The 17082-nt window shown below is 43.5% G+C and overlaps 1 protein-coding gene across 3 annotated transcripts in view; it reads left to right on the forward strand.

Moving 5' to 3' along the window:
• mypn (myopalladin) overlaps positions 1-17082 on the forward strand; it is a 56729-nt gene that overhangs the window by 10130 nt on the left and 29517 nt on the right. For all 3 annotated transcript variants that reach the window (XM_071379785.1, XM_071379783.1, XM_071379784.1), the window contains exons 3-4: positions 7817-7992; positions 8193-8244. In XM_071379785.1, the coding sequence (XP_071235886.1) occupies positions 7817-7992; positions 8193-8244 (228 nt within the window). The remainder of the gene's footprint in view (positions 1-7816; positions 7993-8192; positions 8245-17082) is intronic.

Here is a 17082-nt window from a genome sequence, read left to right on the forward strand (position 1 = left end):
CTGACCATCAACACCGGGGCCCCTCAAGGGTGTGTGCTTAGTCCCCTCCTGTACTCCTGTTCACCCATGACTGCGTGGTCACGCAGAATTCCGACACCATCATCAAGTTTGCTGACAACACGACGGTGGTGGGACTGATCACCGACGATGATGAGGCGTCGGTGATCGGTCCCAGTACAGTCGTGGGGGCCAGGTCATCTGATGCAGCACTTCATCACTCTCCTTCTTGGTCAAATATCCCGTATACAGCCTGAAGGTGTGTTGGGTCATTATCCTGTTGAAAAGCAAATGATAGTCCCACTAAGCGCAAACCAGGTGGGATGGCGTATCGCTGCTGAATGCTGTGGTAGCCATGCTGTTTAAGTGTGCCTTGAATTCTAAATAAATCACAGTGTCACCAGCAAAGCACCCCCACACCGTCACACCTCCTACTCCATGCTTCATGGTGGGAACCACACATGCAGAGATCATCCGTTCACCTACTCTGCATTTTACAAAGACACGACGGTTGGAACCAAAAAATTCACATTTGGACTCATCAGACCAAAGGACAGATTTCCACCGGTCTAATGTCCATTGCTTGTGTTTCTTGGCCCAAGCAAGTCTCTTCTTATTGGTGTCCTTTAGTAGTGGTTACTTTGCAGCGATTTAACCATGAAGGCCTAATTCATATATTCTCCTCTGAAAATTTGATGTTGAGATGTATCTGTTACTTGAACTCTGTGAAGCATTTATTTGGGCTGCAATTTCTGAGGATGGTAACTGTAATGAACTTATTCTCTGCAGCAGAGGTAACTTTGGGTCTTCCTTTCCTGTGTAGTCCTCATGTTACATCATAGTGCTTGATGGGTTTTGAGACTGCACTTGAAGAAACTTTCAAAGTTCTTGAAATGTTCTGTATTGATTGACCTTCATGTCTTAAAGTAAGGATGGACTGTCGTTTCTCTTTGCTTATTTGAGCTGTTCATGCAATAATATTGACTTGGTCTTTTACCAAATAGGATTATCTTCTGTATACCAACAATACCTTGTCACAACAGAACTGATTGGCTCAAAAGCATTAAGAAGGAAAGGAATTGCACATATTAACTTTGAATAAGGCACACCTGTTCATTGAAATGCATTCCAGGTGACAACCTCATGAAGCTGGTTGAGAGAATGCCAAGAGTGTGCAAAGCTCTTATCATGGCAAAGGGTTACTACTTTGAAGAATCTCAGATTTAAAATATATATTTTGGTTTGTTTAACACTTTTTTGGTTACTACGTGATTCCATATGTGTTATTTCATAGTTTTGATGTCTTCAATATTATTCTACAATGTAGAATAAGGAAAAACCCTGAAATGAGTAGGTGTGTCCAAACATTTGACTGGTACTGTATGTATTACCATTAGTATTTTACCATAAGTATTTATATATTCCTGCTACCTGTCATTTTTCAGCCCTGTTTATATGTATATTCTACTACCAGTCACTTTTTATGTATAAACCTTCAACCACTCCAGTACCACTGCACATTAAATAGGGTACTGGCACACTGACCTGAATATACTTGCATTCTCATGTTTCTTCAACTTATATAATGTGTTTTTTTATTCTATTTTGTATTTTATCTATATTAATATTATCACTGCAGTGTTGGGAAAGAATTTCACCGTACTGTTTTACACCTGTTGTATCCTGTGCACGTGGCAAATAAACTTTGCTGTCTGTCAGTTGGTGTGTTAACTTGCGTTAGTTCTTGACGTCGTGGTTATGTTCTCTCAGTATTAAGCGTGCTCGGTATCACCTTCTATGGTTTAGTAGCTCTGGTGTGTCAGGGAATAGTATTGTGTCTATTCTCAGTCTATGTTTAGTATTGTGTGTATTCGGTTGGGACACAGTCATAGTACCCCTAACTTTGGGACTCTCTGATGGGGGGGGGGTCTTTCCTCCCTGGGCTAGGGAGGGAAAATAGCCTTGACAGGTGCAGCAGCAAGGCAGTCTACGCAGGGACAAGCCTTCTCTACTGCTCATACTTTCAAATTAGAACCTTACTCATTAGAAATGACACGCTTTTCCAGTGAGGTCCCCTACATACAGTACCAGTCAAAAGTTTGCACAGACCTACTCATTCAAGGGTTTTTCTTTATATGTACTATTTTCTACATTGTAGAATAATAGTGAAGACATGCACTATGAAATAACACACAAGGAATCATGTAGTAACCAAAAAAGTGTTAAACAAATCAAAATATATTTTATATTCTTCAAAGTAGTGTTGTGGAAAAATTACACTCGAAGTCAATCTTAAATGAATCATTGTTATTTGTCAGCGCGCTGGAGAGGTTCCAACCAACTCAATGCACCACAGTACACATGTCAATCAGGAGCTCCTCCTGGGAAGACCCAGTAGTTGTCTTTTATACGGCTATACACAGACAAGTTATATTTGCATGATTTAGCATAATTAATGAATCATTACAGTTTTGTTTCATTCATGTGACCGACCAATACTGTTTCATTACATGTGACAGACCAATAACAAGGCTTCTCCTCTCTAAGCTGAGACCTTGAAACTGAGATATCTTTCGTTCGTTCTCAAAACAAGGTCTGGGCGTACTGCCAAATTGCATCTACTGATAGTGAGGATTTGTACAGTCAGCCACTTGCATGAACACAGAAATTGGTTTCTAGAACAGCATATAAATAGAACATAGCAATTAGTTATAAAGAAAAGCACAAACATTCAAATTCCCATTACAGTAGCCACCCTTTGCCTTGATGACAACTTTGCACACTCTTGACATTCTCTCAACCAGTTTTACCTGGAATGCTTTTCCAACAGTCTTGAAGGAGTTCCCACATATGCTGAGCACTTGTTGGCTGCTTTTCCTTCACTCCGCGGTCCTTCTCATCCCAAACCATCTCAATTGGGTTAAGGTCGGGTGATCATTGGGGACTATCATTTGTTTTTCAACAGGACAATGACCCAAAACACACCTCCTGGCTGTGTAAGGGCTATTTAACCAAGGAGAGTGATGGAGTGCTGCATCAGATGACCTGGTTTCCACAACTACCTGACCTCAACCCAATTGAGATGGTTTGGGATGAGTCTCAAGAGGAGCTACTTTGAAAAACAGTGCTGCTGTTTGCTAAACATTGGGAGTTGTTGAGAATTTTTTGTCTATTGGTTCTACAGACAGATTGGTCTTCTCTTTTCAGCAGTAGGTATTTTCTTTCAAACTGTACGTTTTTCCCTCGATTGTATTTTGAAATTTGAAAAAGGCAAACAGACAGCTGCAAGCAACCATAGAAATATAATCCATAGATGGCAGTTCCGATTCAAGTCAGGACTGGCAGCCATTGCTAGTGTACCCATGAGTTTAATAGTCAAATTGCCAGGGTAAGAGGTTCTAAAACCCTTCTATGGCCACAAAGCAACAAGCTGTATATTTGGCACCCATGCTGCCCAAATTGCGGCCTTCCCAACTGTAGGCAACTGGTATCTGCTAAAATAAAAGAAACACTTGAGTAAATGAGGGATACAAATAATATGATATACATTGCCTTGCAAAAGTATTCATCCCCCTTGGCATTTTTCCTATTTTGTTGCATTACAACCTGTAATTTAAATGGATTTTTATTTGGATTTCTTGTAATGGACAAACACAAAATAGTCCAAATTGGTGAAGTGAAATGAAAAAAATAACTTGTTTCAAAAAATTCTAAAAAATAAAAATGGAAAAGTGGTGCGTGCATATGTATTCACCCCCTTTTTATGAAGCCCCTAAATAAGATCTAGTGCAACCAATTACTTTCAGAAGTCCCATAATTTATTAAATAAAGTCCACCTGTGTGCAATCTAAGTGTCACATGATCTGTCACATGATCTCAGTAAATATACACCTGTTCTGAAAGGCCCCAGAGTCTGCAACACCACTAAGCAAGTGGCACCACCAAGCAAGTAGCACCATGAAGACCAAGGAGCTCTCCAAACAGGTCAGGGACAAAGCTGTGGAGAAGTACAGATCAGGGTTGGGTTATAAAAAAAGATCAGAAACTTTGAACATCCCACGGAGCACCATTAAATCCATGATAAAAAAATTGAAAGAACATGGCACCACAACAAACCTACCAAGAGAGGGCCGCCCACCAAAACTCATAGACCACTTTAAGCCAAACACCCCACAGAGCTGGGCTTTATGGAAGAGTGGCCAGAAAAAAGCAATTGCTTAAAGAAAGAAATAAGCAAACACGTTTGGTCTTCACCAAAAGGCATGTGGGAGACTCCGAAAAACATATGGAAGAAGGTTCTCTGGTTAGATAAGACTAAAATTTAGCTTTTTGGCCATCAAGGAAAACGCTATGTCTGGCGTAAACCCAACACCTTTCATCACCCCTAGAACACCATCCCCACAGTGAAGAATGGTGGTGACAGCATCATGCTGTGGGGATGTTTTTCATTGGCAGGGACTGGGAAACTGGTCAAAATTGAAGGAATGATGGATGCCGCTAAACACAGGGAAATTCTTGAGGGAAACCTGTTTCAGTCTTCCAGAGATTTGAGACTGGGATGGAGGTTCACCTTCCAGCAGGACAATGACCCTAAGCATACTGCTAAAGCAACACTTGAATGGTTTAAGGGGAAACATTTCAATGTCTTGGAATGGCCTAGTCAAAGCCCAGACCTCAATCCAATTGAGAATATGTGGTATGACTAAGATTGCTGTACACCAGAAGAACCCATCCAACTTGAAGGAGCTGGAGCAGTTTTGCCTTGAAGAATGGGCAAAAATCCCAGTGACTAGATGTGTCAAGCTTATAGAGACATACCCCATGAGACTTGCAGCTGTAATCACTGCAAAAGGTGGCTCTACAAAGTATTGTCCTGGCATGATTTAGGTCTACTTGTAGAATTTATGCCAAGGTGCATTGAAGCTGTTCTGGCAGCTTGTAGTGGCCAAACACCCTTTTAAGAAACTATGTCGGTGTTTCCTTTATTTTTTATTTATTTAACGAAGCAAGTCAATGAAGAACAAATTCTAATTTACAATGATGGCCTACCCCTGCCAAACCCTAACCCGGACGACGCTGGGCAAATTGTGTGCCGCTCTATGGGACTCCCAATCACAGCCGGTTGTGATACAGGGTGGAATCGAACTGGGTCTGTAGTGATGTCTCTAGTACTGAGATGCAGTGCCTTATGCTCTCTGGTGTATTTTCAACATTGAGAGTGGGCTCCTGTGGTTGGATAAAAAATGAAATAAATAAATAAAACAATTATTCTTTCTTTTTTTCCCCCTATTGGGCTCCCTATAGGCTTGGGCCCAGCCCCTGACTCACACAATTGACTAGCCACATTTATTTATGATGCAGTTTTTTTTAATCAGTTACCCTATCAACGCAGGTCCCCCCACTTACCCATTTGTGCACCCTACCTCCTCTCCTTCCCCCATCTAAAGATTAGCAGAGCGGCAGCAGCAGGTTGCCTACAGTCATTGAGAGCGGGCTCCTGAATACTCCTGTGGTTGGCTCTGGACCAGGATCTCTTTGTACTTTGCTCTGTTCCTCTTTACCTCGATCCTGACTAGTTTCCCAGTCCATGCCGCTGAAAAACATCATCACAGCATGATGCTGCCACCACCCTGCTTCACCATAGGGATGGTGCCAGGTTTCCTCCAGATGTGGCGCTTGGCATTCAGGCCAAAGAGTACAATCTTGGTTTCATCAGACCAGAGAATCTTATTTCTCATGGTCTGAGAGTCCTTTAGGTGGCTTTTGGCAAACCCCAAGTGGGCTGTCAGGTGCATTTTAATGAGGAGTGGCTTCTGTCTCACCAATCTTCCATAAAGGCCTGATTGGTGGAGTGCTGAAGAGATGGTTGTCCTTCTGGAAAAATCTCCCATCTCAACAAAGGAACTCTGGAGCTTTGTCATCGGATTCTTGGTCACCTCCCTGACCAAGGACCCTCTCCCCCGATTGCTCAGTTTGGCCTGGCGGCCAGCTCTAGGAAGAGTCTTGGTGGTTCCAAACTTCTTCCATTTAAAAATAATGGAGGCCACTGTGTTCTTGGGGACCTTCAATGCTGCAGAAATGTTTTGCTACCCTTCCCCAGATCTGTGCATCGACACAATCCTGTCTCGGAGCTCTACGGACAATTCCTTCGACCTCATGTCTTGGTTTTTGCTCTGACATGCACTGTCAACTGTGGAACCTTTATATAGACAGGTGTGTGCTTTTCCAAGTCATGGGGCTCCCGAGTAGCGGTCTAAGGCACTGCATCTCAGGGCTAGAGGCGTCACTACAGACCCTGGTTCGAGTCCAGGCTGAATCACAACCGGCCGTGATTGGGAGGCGGCGCACAATTGGCCCAGCGTCATCCAGGTTTGGCCGGGGTAGGCGGCGCACAATTGGCCCAGCGTCGTCCAGGTTTGGCCGTGGTAGTCCTCTACGTAACAAGAAGGACAGTAGTAGTTACCTTGACAGATACAGATGAAGTGACTTCCTGGCAAGACGGCAGTGAGGTGGCCTCCTGTGGCTGTTCTTTAGTACAGATGGGTGTGTCTTCCTCAGAAACAGACGATACAGAAACATCTGTAGTTCACAAAAGATAATGAGTTGCATCATATATTTGACATATTTGGGCTTAGTACAGGTCAAATACTGTAGCAATACTATATGCTTTTAAACAATTTCATTCTGAAAGGCTTTTCAATATACATATGCTGAAGTCATTTTAATGTTTTTCACAATTTTTTACAAAATCCCAACTTTAACACTGGAAGTATGATAGTTAATGACAATCTTAAAATGTCAATGTGCCCTGTGTAGAATTTCTTACATTTAATTAAACCAAACAGATATTTTTTTCTGCAGCACTGGCACACTTTGATATTGTACTAAATATAGTACATGGACTTGAATTTAAATAATCTCTCTGATCAAACGAGTGTCTTTATGATGTTTCCATTCTAGCAGGTCGAGGACTCCATTTATATCATACTGGAACTAGTAGCCAGTTTTTACACCTAGCCTGAAAGACAACCGCATGTAAATTCACTCTTGAACATCTTTAACGGAATATTGAAGTAAAAAATGTAAAAGTAGCGAGACCTTTTCTATATCGCATCTTTTGGGGTGTACTTCAAAAAGTATTCACACCCCTTGACTTAAAAAAAAATAATTGTGTTAGAGCATGAATTTAAATAGATTATATTGAAATAGATTATATTGTGTCACTGGCTTACACACAATACCCCATAATGTCAAAGTGGAATTAGGTTTTTAGACATTTTTACAAATGAATTACAAATTAAAAGCTGAAATGTCTTGAGTCAATAAGTAGTCAACCCTTTTGTTATGGAAAGCCTAAATCATGTTCAGGTGTAGAAATGTCACAGTCATAGTCAGGAACAGTAGCCAATTTGTCATCTTAAGAATTTTGCTCATTTACATTTTACATCAATCCATATTGCCGTATAGTAAGTGGTAACTAAGTGCTCATTTGGCATTGTAGGGTGGTGTGGTGGCTTTTTGTTTTAAAGTGAAATAGAGCTCACCAGAACTTTTTCCCAAGACCTGATTGTGGCTACACTTACTGGCAGTTGGCCAGACATACACACTGGGTCAAGACACTCACCACATACATAAATGAGTTATGACTGTCGGAGAGTTGCTAACGCAGAAAAGTTGTTAGTTTTTTTTCAAATATAACATCAATTTATATTTTAAAGTTGAAACAGTTAGATTATTTTTGACAGATTATGCTCAATGGGCTCAATCCCTAATGTGATGATGTCACTAAAAGGAGCATATGCATTTTATGGCTTTCCAGGTGGTTTTGTGAGGGGAAGGAGCTGGAGAACTGCCCTGACATTCAGATCATCAACAACGGCGAGTTGCACTCTCTGATCATTGCCGAGGCATTCGAGGAAGACACAGGGCGGTACTCTTGCTTTGCTTCCAACTTCTATGGCACAGACTCGACATCTGCAGAAATCTACATCGAAGGTGACCATTGAGTTTTGACCTTCAAGTCAAGTGACCCATCTAGAGTGCATCGACACATAAAGATGTAATGCTGATGTAATTCATTTGTATCTCTTCTGGTTCAAATGTTTCATTTTCAATGAAAACATTAATATAGACAATCATACTAAGATCATCCGTACTGTTGAGCTCTACAACACTCTCTTTTATGTGTTTTACAGGTGCCTCCTCTACAGATTCGGAGGGGGAACAACATTTTGAACATGTAGCACAGTGAGTACACGACTCTTCCTCTACTCAAAATAGAATTGGAAAACATTTAATTGCGGCAGTGAAAGCAAGATTCAAATACTTCAATTCTGCAATGTAAGAGGCCTCACTGTAAGCACATATAGTGCCTTCAGAAGGTATTCATACCCCTTGACTTTTTCCACATTTTGTTGTGTAACAGCTTAAATTTTAAATTGATTAAATTGAGATTTTTTTTGTAACTGGCCTACACACACACAATAGCCCATAATGTCAAAGGGAAATTGTGTTTTTCGAAATTATTACAAATTATTATTATTATTTATTTTTTGGGGTGGATCAGCGTGGATATTGCAAATAGATTTTGGCTTCTATCAATGTTATTGTCTGAATGATCCAATACCCCATATATTTTTATTTTATTTTTGATAAATACATATATTATTTTTTAAATATATATAATTTTTTTTTTTTTTATATATTTTCCTTTATTATTTTCCCCTAACCATACCACCCCTCACCTAATGAGAGTACATCAATGGACAACAACGCTTAGGCTTCTACTTCCAGCTTATACATACTATATACATTTTTACGGACACATTATATTTTACATTAGTTACCTTTTGTTTATTTTTAGTCCCACCCTTCAGCTCCCCTCAACCCCTCCCACCTACAGTGCATTCGGAAAGTATTCAGACCCCTTCCCTTTTTCCACATTTTGTTACCTTACATCCTTTTCCTAAAATGTATTAAATAAAACATTTTCTTCATCATTCTACACACAATACCCCATAATGACAAAGTGAAAACATATTTACATGAGTTTTCAGACCCTTTGCTATGAGACTCAAAATTGAGCTCAAGGTGAATCCTGTTTCCATTGATCATCCTTGAGATGTTTTTACAACTTCATTGGAGTCCACCTGTGGTAAATTCAATTGATTGGACATGATTTGGAAAGGTACACACCTGTCGATATAAGGTCTCACAGTTGACAGTGCATGTCAGAGCAAAAACCATGAGGTCGAAAGAATTGTCCGTAGAGCTCCGAGACAGGATTGCGTCGAGGCACAGATCTGGGGAAGGGTACCAAAAAATTTCTGCAGCATTGAAGGTCTGCAAGAACACAGTGGCCTCCATTCTTAAATGGAATAAGTTTGGAACCACCAAGACTCTACCTAGAGCTGACCGCCTGGCCGAACTGAACAATCGGGGGAGAAGGGCCAAGAACCCGATGGTCACTCTGACTTTGATCTAGAGTTCCTCTGTGGAGATGGGAGAACATTCCAGAAGGACAACCATCTCTGCAGCACTCCACCAATCAGGCCTTTATGGTGGAGTGGCCAGACAGAAGCCACTCCTCAGTAAAAGGCACATGACATTCTTCTTGGAGTTTGCCAAAAGGCACCGAAAGACTCTAAGACCAACAATATTCTCTGGTCTGATGAAACCAAGATTGAACTCTTTGGACTGAATGCCAAGCGTCACGTCTGGAGAAAACCAGGCAACATCCCTATGGTGAATCATGGTGGTGGCAGCATCATGCTGTGGGGATGTTTTTCAGCGGCAGGGTCTGGGAGACTAGTCAGGATCAAGGCATAGATGAACGGAGCAAAGTACAGAGAGATCCTTGATGAAAACCTGCTTCATAGCGCTCAGGACTTCAGACTGGGGCAAATGTTCATCTTCCAACAGGACAACGACCCTAAACACAAAGCCAAGACAACGCAGGAGTGGTTTCGGGACAAGTTTCTGAATGTCCTTGAGTAGCAGAGCCAGAGCCCTGACCTGAACCCGATCGAACATCTTTGGAGAGACCTGAAAATAGTTGTGCAGCAATGCTCCCCATCCAACCTGACAGAGCTTGAGAGGATCTGCAGAGAAGAATGGAATAAACTCCCTAAATACAGGTGTGGCAAGCTTGTAGCGTCATACCCAAGAAGACTCAAGGCTGTAATCGCTGCCAAAGGTGCTTCAACAAAGTACTTAGTAAAGGGTCTGAATACTTATGTAAATGTATTGTGTGTAGATTGATTTAAAAAAAATTGAACAAGGTTGTAACTTGACAAAATGTCGAAAAAGTCAAAGGGTCTGAATACTTTCCGAAGGCACTGTATATAACATTCTATTGGTTGCAAGAATTTTGTATAATAATTGAAATTGAAAAACTCTGTTTTGAATCACGGCATCATTTTGTGTATCAGTTCATAAAGCATGTGCCATAGAATTGGTACATCGAAAATCTCTTCCCAACTATTTTGCAATCTGGATGGCACAGCTGTCAATTTTTGGCTGCATAAATGAAACTGGTATACATTTTTATTTATCACAATTTTCTTTAACCAATTTTGGTCTTTAATGCTGGGCCAACAGACAAGTTCCTTACTTTGGTGACACAGGGAGACAGGACGGACAGCTGATCATCCTCGCAGTGGCAGACCACGTGTAACAACACCTGCACAGGATCGGTACATCCGAGCATCACACTTGCGGGACAGGTACAGGATGGCAACAACAACTTCCCGAGTTGCACCAGGAACGCACAATCCATCAGACTGTCCGCAATAAGCTGAGAGAGGCTGGACTGAGGGCTTGTAGGCCTGTTGTAAGGCAGGTCCTCACCAGACATCACCGGCAACAACCTTGCCTATGGGCACAAACCCACCGTCGCTGGACCAGACAGGACTGGCAAAAAGTGCTCTTCACTGACAAGTCGCGGTTTTGTCTCACCAGGGGTGATGGTCGGATTCGCGTTTATTGTCGAAGGAATGAGCGTTACTGTAACGGTCCTGACCTGTTTTATGTTGTTTTTGTATGTGTTTATGGTCAGGGCGTGTGTTTTGGGTGGGCAGTCTATGTTTTGTATTTCTAGGTTGGGTTTTGTGTTCGGCCTGGTATGATTCTCAATTAGAGACAGGTGTGTATCGTTTGTCTCTAATTGAGAGTCATACTAAGGCAGCCAGGGTTTCACTGGGGTTTTGTGGGTGTTTGTTCCTGTGTCCACACATGGACGGTTGAAGGTTAGTCACGTTTGTTGTTTTGTAGTTTTGTAGTGTCTTGTTTGCTGTTTTCATTAAAAGATGGCTTATTTCCCTCAATCCGCATCTTGGTCCTATCCATGCTCCTCCTCGTCTAAGGGGGAGAACAACAATGACTGCCTTTACAGAAACACCCACCACAACAGGACCAAGCGGATTGAGGAGAGAGAAAAGGAACTAAGGCACTGGACACAGGAGGAATGGTCTTGGGAGATCATGGACGGAAAGGGACCCTGGGGAAGGGTTGGAGAGAATCGCCGCTCTCGGGAGGAGAGGAAGGCAGCCACAGCCCAGGAGCGCTGGTATGAGGAGGCAGCACATAGGAGAGGCTGGAAGCCCGAGAGGCTCACCCAAAAATTTCTTGGGGGGGGGGCTAAAGGGGAGTGTGGCGAAGCCGGGTTGGATACCTGAGCCAACTCCCCGGGCTTGCCGTGGAGTAAGAGGGCGTCGTACTGGTCAGACACCGTGTTATGCGGTAAAGCGCACGGTGTCCCCAGTACGCGTGCTTAGCCCAGTGCGGGCTATTCCACCTTGCCGCACTGGGAGGGCTAGGTTGGGCATCGAGCCGAGTGCCATGAAGCCGGCCCAACGTATCTGGTCTCCAGTACGTCTCCTCGGGCCGGCGTACATGGCACCAGCCTTACAGGTGGTGTCCCCGGTTCGCCTGCATAGGTCAGTGCGGGCTATTCCACCTCGCCGCACTGGCAGGGCTACGGGGACCATTCAACCTGGTAGGGTTGGGGAGGCTCGGTGCTCAAGAGCACGTGTCCTCCTTCACGGTCCGGTATATCCGGCGCCACCTTCCCACCCCAGCTCAGTACCACCAGTGCCTACACCACGCACCAGGCTTCCAGTGCATCTCCAGAGCCCTGTTCCTCTTCCACGCACTCTCCCTATGGTGCGTGTCTCCAGCCCGGTACCTCCAGTTCCGGTACCACGCACCAGGCCTAGAGTGCGCCACGAGAGTCCAGTGTGCCCAGTTCCTGTTCCCCGCACTCGCCCTGAGGTGCGTGCCCTCAGCCCGGTACCTCCAGTTCCGGTACCACGCACCAGGCCTATAGTGCGTCTCAGCCGGCCAGAGTCTGCCGTCTGCCTAGCGCCAGAGCCGTCCTGCCATGACCAGCCAGAGCCGTCCTGCCATGACCAGCCAGAGCCGTCCTGCCATGACCAGCCAGAGCCGTCCTGCCATGACCAGCCAGAGCCGTCCTGCCATGACCAGCCAGAGCCGTCCTGCCATGACCAGCCAGAGCCGTCCTGCCATGACCAGCCAGAGCCGTCCTGCCATGACCTGCCAGAGCCGTCCTGCCATGACCTGCCAGAGCCGTCCTGCCATGACCTGCCAGAGCCGTCCTGCCATGACCTGCCAGAGCCGTCCTGCTATGACCTGCCAGAGCCGTCCAGCCAGGACCTGCCAGAGCCGTCCAGCCAGGACCTGCCGGAGTCCCTCAGCCAGGACCTGCCGCCCCTTATCCCGGTGCTGCCCCTTATCCCGGTGCTGCCCCTTATCCCGGTGCTGCCCCTTGTCCCGGTGCTGCCCCTTGTCCCGGTGCTGCCCCTTGTCCCGGTGCTGCCCCTTGTCCCGGTGCTGCCCCTTGTCCCGGTGCTGCCCCTTGTCCCGGTGCTGCCCCTTCTCCCGGTGCTGGCCGCTCATTTAGGGGATGTTAGTTTTAGGGTGGTCATTGGGAGGGGAAGACAGAAACGGGGAGTGACTATGGTGGTGTGGGGACAGCGTCCAGAGCCTGAGCCACCACCGTGGTCAACTGCCCACCCAGACCCTCCCCTGGACTTTGTGCTGGTGCGCCCGGCGTTCGCACCTTGAGGGGGGGGTTCTGTAACGGTCCTGACCTGTTTTATGTTGTTTTTGTATGTGTTTATGGTCAGGGCGTGTGTTTTGGGTGGGCAGTCTATGTTTTGTATTTCTAGGTTGGGTTTTGTGTTCGGCCTGGTATGATTCTCAATTAGAGACAGGTGTGTATCGTTTGTCTCTAATTGAGAGTCATACTAAGGCAGCCAGGGTTTCACTGGGGTTTTGTGGGTGTTTGTTCCTGTGTCCACACATGGACGGTTGAAGGTTAGTCACGTTTGTTGTTTTGTAGTTTTGTAGTGTCTTGTTTGCTGTTTTCATTAAAAGATGGCTTATTTCCCTCAATCCGCATCTTGGTCCTATCCATGCTCCTCCTCGTCTAAGGGGGAGAACAACAATGACTGCCTTTACAGTTACACTGAGCCCTGTACTCTGGAGCGGGATTGATTTGGAGGTGGAGGGTCCGTCATGGTCTGGGGCGGTGTGTCACAACATCATCGGACTGAGCTTGTTGTCATTGTAGGCAATCTCAACGCTGTGCATTACAGGGAAGACATCCTCCTTCCTCATGTGGTACCCTTCCTGCAGGCTCATCCTGACATGACCCTCCAGCATGACAATGCCACCAGCCATACTGCTCATTCTGTGCGTGATTTCCTGCAAGACAGGAATGTCAGTGTTCTGCCATTGCCAGCGAAGAGCCCGGGTCTCAATCCCATTGAGCACATCTGGGACCTGCTGGATCGGAGGGTGAGGGCTAGGGCCATTCCCCCCAGAAATCTCCGGGAACTTGCAGGTGCCTTGGTGGAAGAGTGGGGTAACATCTCACAGCAAGAACTGGAAAATCTGGTGCAGTCCATGAGGAGGAGATGCACTGCAGTACTTAATGCAGCTGGTGGCCACACCAGATACTGACTTTTACTTTTGTTAGTAACATGTCTGTGGAACTTGTTCAGTTTATATCTCATTTGTTGAATCTTGTTATGTTCATACAAATATTTACACATAAATGCAGTTGACCATGAGAGGACTCTTCTTTGTTTGCTGAGTGTGTGAAATAAAAGAAATCTATAATAATTCAAATGTTTTTTTTATCAATTAGTATATATGAGTTTAACCATAATATTTGTTGTAATATTTTTTCTGTCTTTTCTGGTGGATTAAACTGAAATTGCAACCAACTTTATATGGTTTATTTAAAAAATAGTGATATTTTGGAGATCATTTAATTTTCAAATAACCGAAAGTGAGAGGTTGGTATCTGATTAAAGGGGAAAAGGACATTCTTGAACAAGGGGTGAGCCATTTTTGCTAATCTGCTAGAGAACTAGTTTGGATTTAAGTATAGTTTCTGTATGACTGAAGGCTTTAGTGAGAGGTCTTGATGTTCCAAATAAAATGGAATATCTTTTGCTCATATAATTTAAAAAACAAGTTGTTAGTTGTAGGCAGGGCCATAAGCAAATAGGTAAACTGGGATAAGACTACAACGTTAATACGGGTGATTTTTCCACAAATAGACAGGTATTTTCCTTTCCATGGTGGCAAGATCTTGTCTAGTTTTGCTAACTTTCTATTAAAATGTATTGTAGTGAGATCATTTCTTTCTTTCGGGATATGAATACCGTGTATGTCCACTTCACCGTCAGACCATTTTATTGGTAAACTACACGGTAATGTAAAATATAATAAAAATTGTGATCCAATACGTAATATAGTACACTAATCATAATTTGGTTGTAATCCAGAGAGGTCCAAAAAATTATCTAGATCCTCTATTTAAAAGAAAACATTAATCATTAGCGTACAATGACTCCTTTGTTTTTAAACCCTGGATTTCTAGCCCTTTGATATTATTGTTGGATCTGATTTTAATAGGTAACATTTCGACGGACATAATAAATAGATATGCCGATAGTGGCCTTTTTTTTTTAAATGAAAAGCTGAAATGTCTTGAGTCAATAAGCCCTTTGTTTTGGCAAGCCTAAATAATTTCAGGTCTAAAAATGTGCTTAACAAGTCACATAATATGTTGCATGGACTCACTCTGTGTGCAATAATAGTCACTTGGACTCACTCTGTGTGCAATAATAGTGTTTAACGTGATTTCTGAATGACTACCTCAACTCTGTACCCCAACACATACAATTATCTGTAAATTCCCTTAGTCGAGGAGTGAATCTCAAACATACACTGCTCAAAAAAATAAAGGGAACACTTAAACAACACAATGTAACTCCAAGTCAATCACACTTCTGTGAAATCAAACTGTCCACTTAGGAAGCAACACTGATTGACAATAAATTTCACATGCTGTTGTGCAAATGGAATAGACAACAGCTGGAAATTATAGGCAATTAGCAAGACACCCCCAATAAAGGAGTGGTTCTGCAGGTGGTGACCACAGACCACTTCTCAGTTCCTATACTTCCTGGCTGATGTTTTGGTCACTTTTGAATGCTGGCGGTGCTTTCACTCTAGTGGTAGCATGAGACGGAGTCTACAACCCACACAAGTGGCTCAGGTAGTGCAGCTCATCCAGGATGGCACATCAATGCGAGCTGTGGCAAGAAGGTTTGCTGTGTCTGTCAGCGTAGTGTCCAGAGCATGGAGGCGCTACCAGGAGACAGGCCAGTACATCAGGAGACGTGGAGGAGGCCGTAGGAGGGCAACAACCCAGCAGCAGGACCGCTACCTCCGCCTTTGTACATATTGGTAGATGGGTAAAAGAAAAGCAGACCGTGGCTATCTATTTCAGCATAGTGAAGTTATTAATTACACTTTGGATGGTGTGTAAATACACCCAGTCACTATGAAGATACAGGTGTCCTTCCTAACTCAGTTGGAGGAGAGGAAGGAAACCGCTCAGGGATTTCACCATGAGGCCAATAGTGACTTTACAAGAGTTAAAGAGTTTAATGGCTGTGATAGGAGAAAACTGAAGATGGATCAACAACATTGTAGTTACTCTACAATACTAACCTATTGACAAAGAGAAAAGATGGAAGCCTGTACAGAATACAAATATTCCAAAACATGCATCCTGTTTGCAACAAGGCACTAAAGTAAAACTGCAAGAAACCTGGCAGAGCAATTCACTTTTTGTCCTGAATACAAAGTGTTATGTTTGGGACAAATCCAATACAACACATTACTAAGTACCATTCTCCATATTTTCAAGCATAGTGGTGGCTGCATCATGTTATTGGTATGTTGTAATCGTTGAGGACTGGGGAGTTTTTCAGGGTAAAAAATAAACGGAATGTAGCTAAGCACAGGCAAAACCCTAGAAGAGAACCTGGTTCAAAAACATTTTTGTATTGTTTTTATTTAACCTTTATTTGACTAGGCAAGTCAGTTAAGAACAAATACTTATTTACAATGACGGCCTACCCCGGCCAAACCCTAACCCGGATGATGCTGGGCCAATTGTGCGCCACCCTTTGGGACTCCCAATCACGGCCGGTTATGATACAGCCTGGAATCGAACCAGGGTCTGTAGTGACGCCTCTAGCACTGAGATGCAGTGCCTTAGACCGTTGCACCACTCAGGAGCTCACGAGTGTTCCTGAGTGGCCGAGTTACAGTTTTGATTTAAATCTACTTGAAAATCTATGGCAAGACCTGAAAATGGCAATGATCAACAACCAATTTGACAGAGCTTGAAGAATTTTAAAAATAATAATGGCCAATGTTGCACAATGCGGGTGTGGAAAGCTCTTACAGACTTACCCAGAAAGAATCACCGATGTAATTGTTGCTTCTAGAAAGAATCACCGCTGTAGTTGTTGCTTCTAGTATTGACTCAGGGTTGTGATGAATGCTTATATAAATGAGTTATTTCTTTAATTTTCTAAACATTTCTAAAAACATGTTTTCACTTTGTCATTATGTGTAATTTATTTGGAATCAAGGCTGTAACACAACAAAATGTGGAGTAAGTCATGGGGTATGAATACTTTCTGAAGGCACTGTATGTAACTTCAACACTGTAAAAAATAATTATAGCCCAGTTTG

The sequence above is a fragment of the Salvelinus alpinus genome, chromosome 32, assembly GCF_045679555.1.
Source record: "Salvelinus alpinus chromosome 32, SLU_Salpinus.1, whole genome shotgun sequence".
NCBI classification, from domain to species: domain Eukaryota; kingdom Metazoa; phylum Chordata; class Actinopteri; order Salmoniformes; family Salmonidae; genus Salvelinus; species Salvelinus alpinus.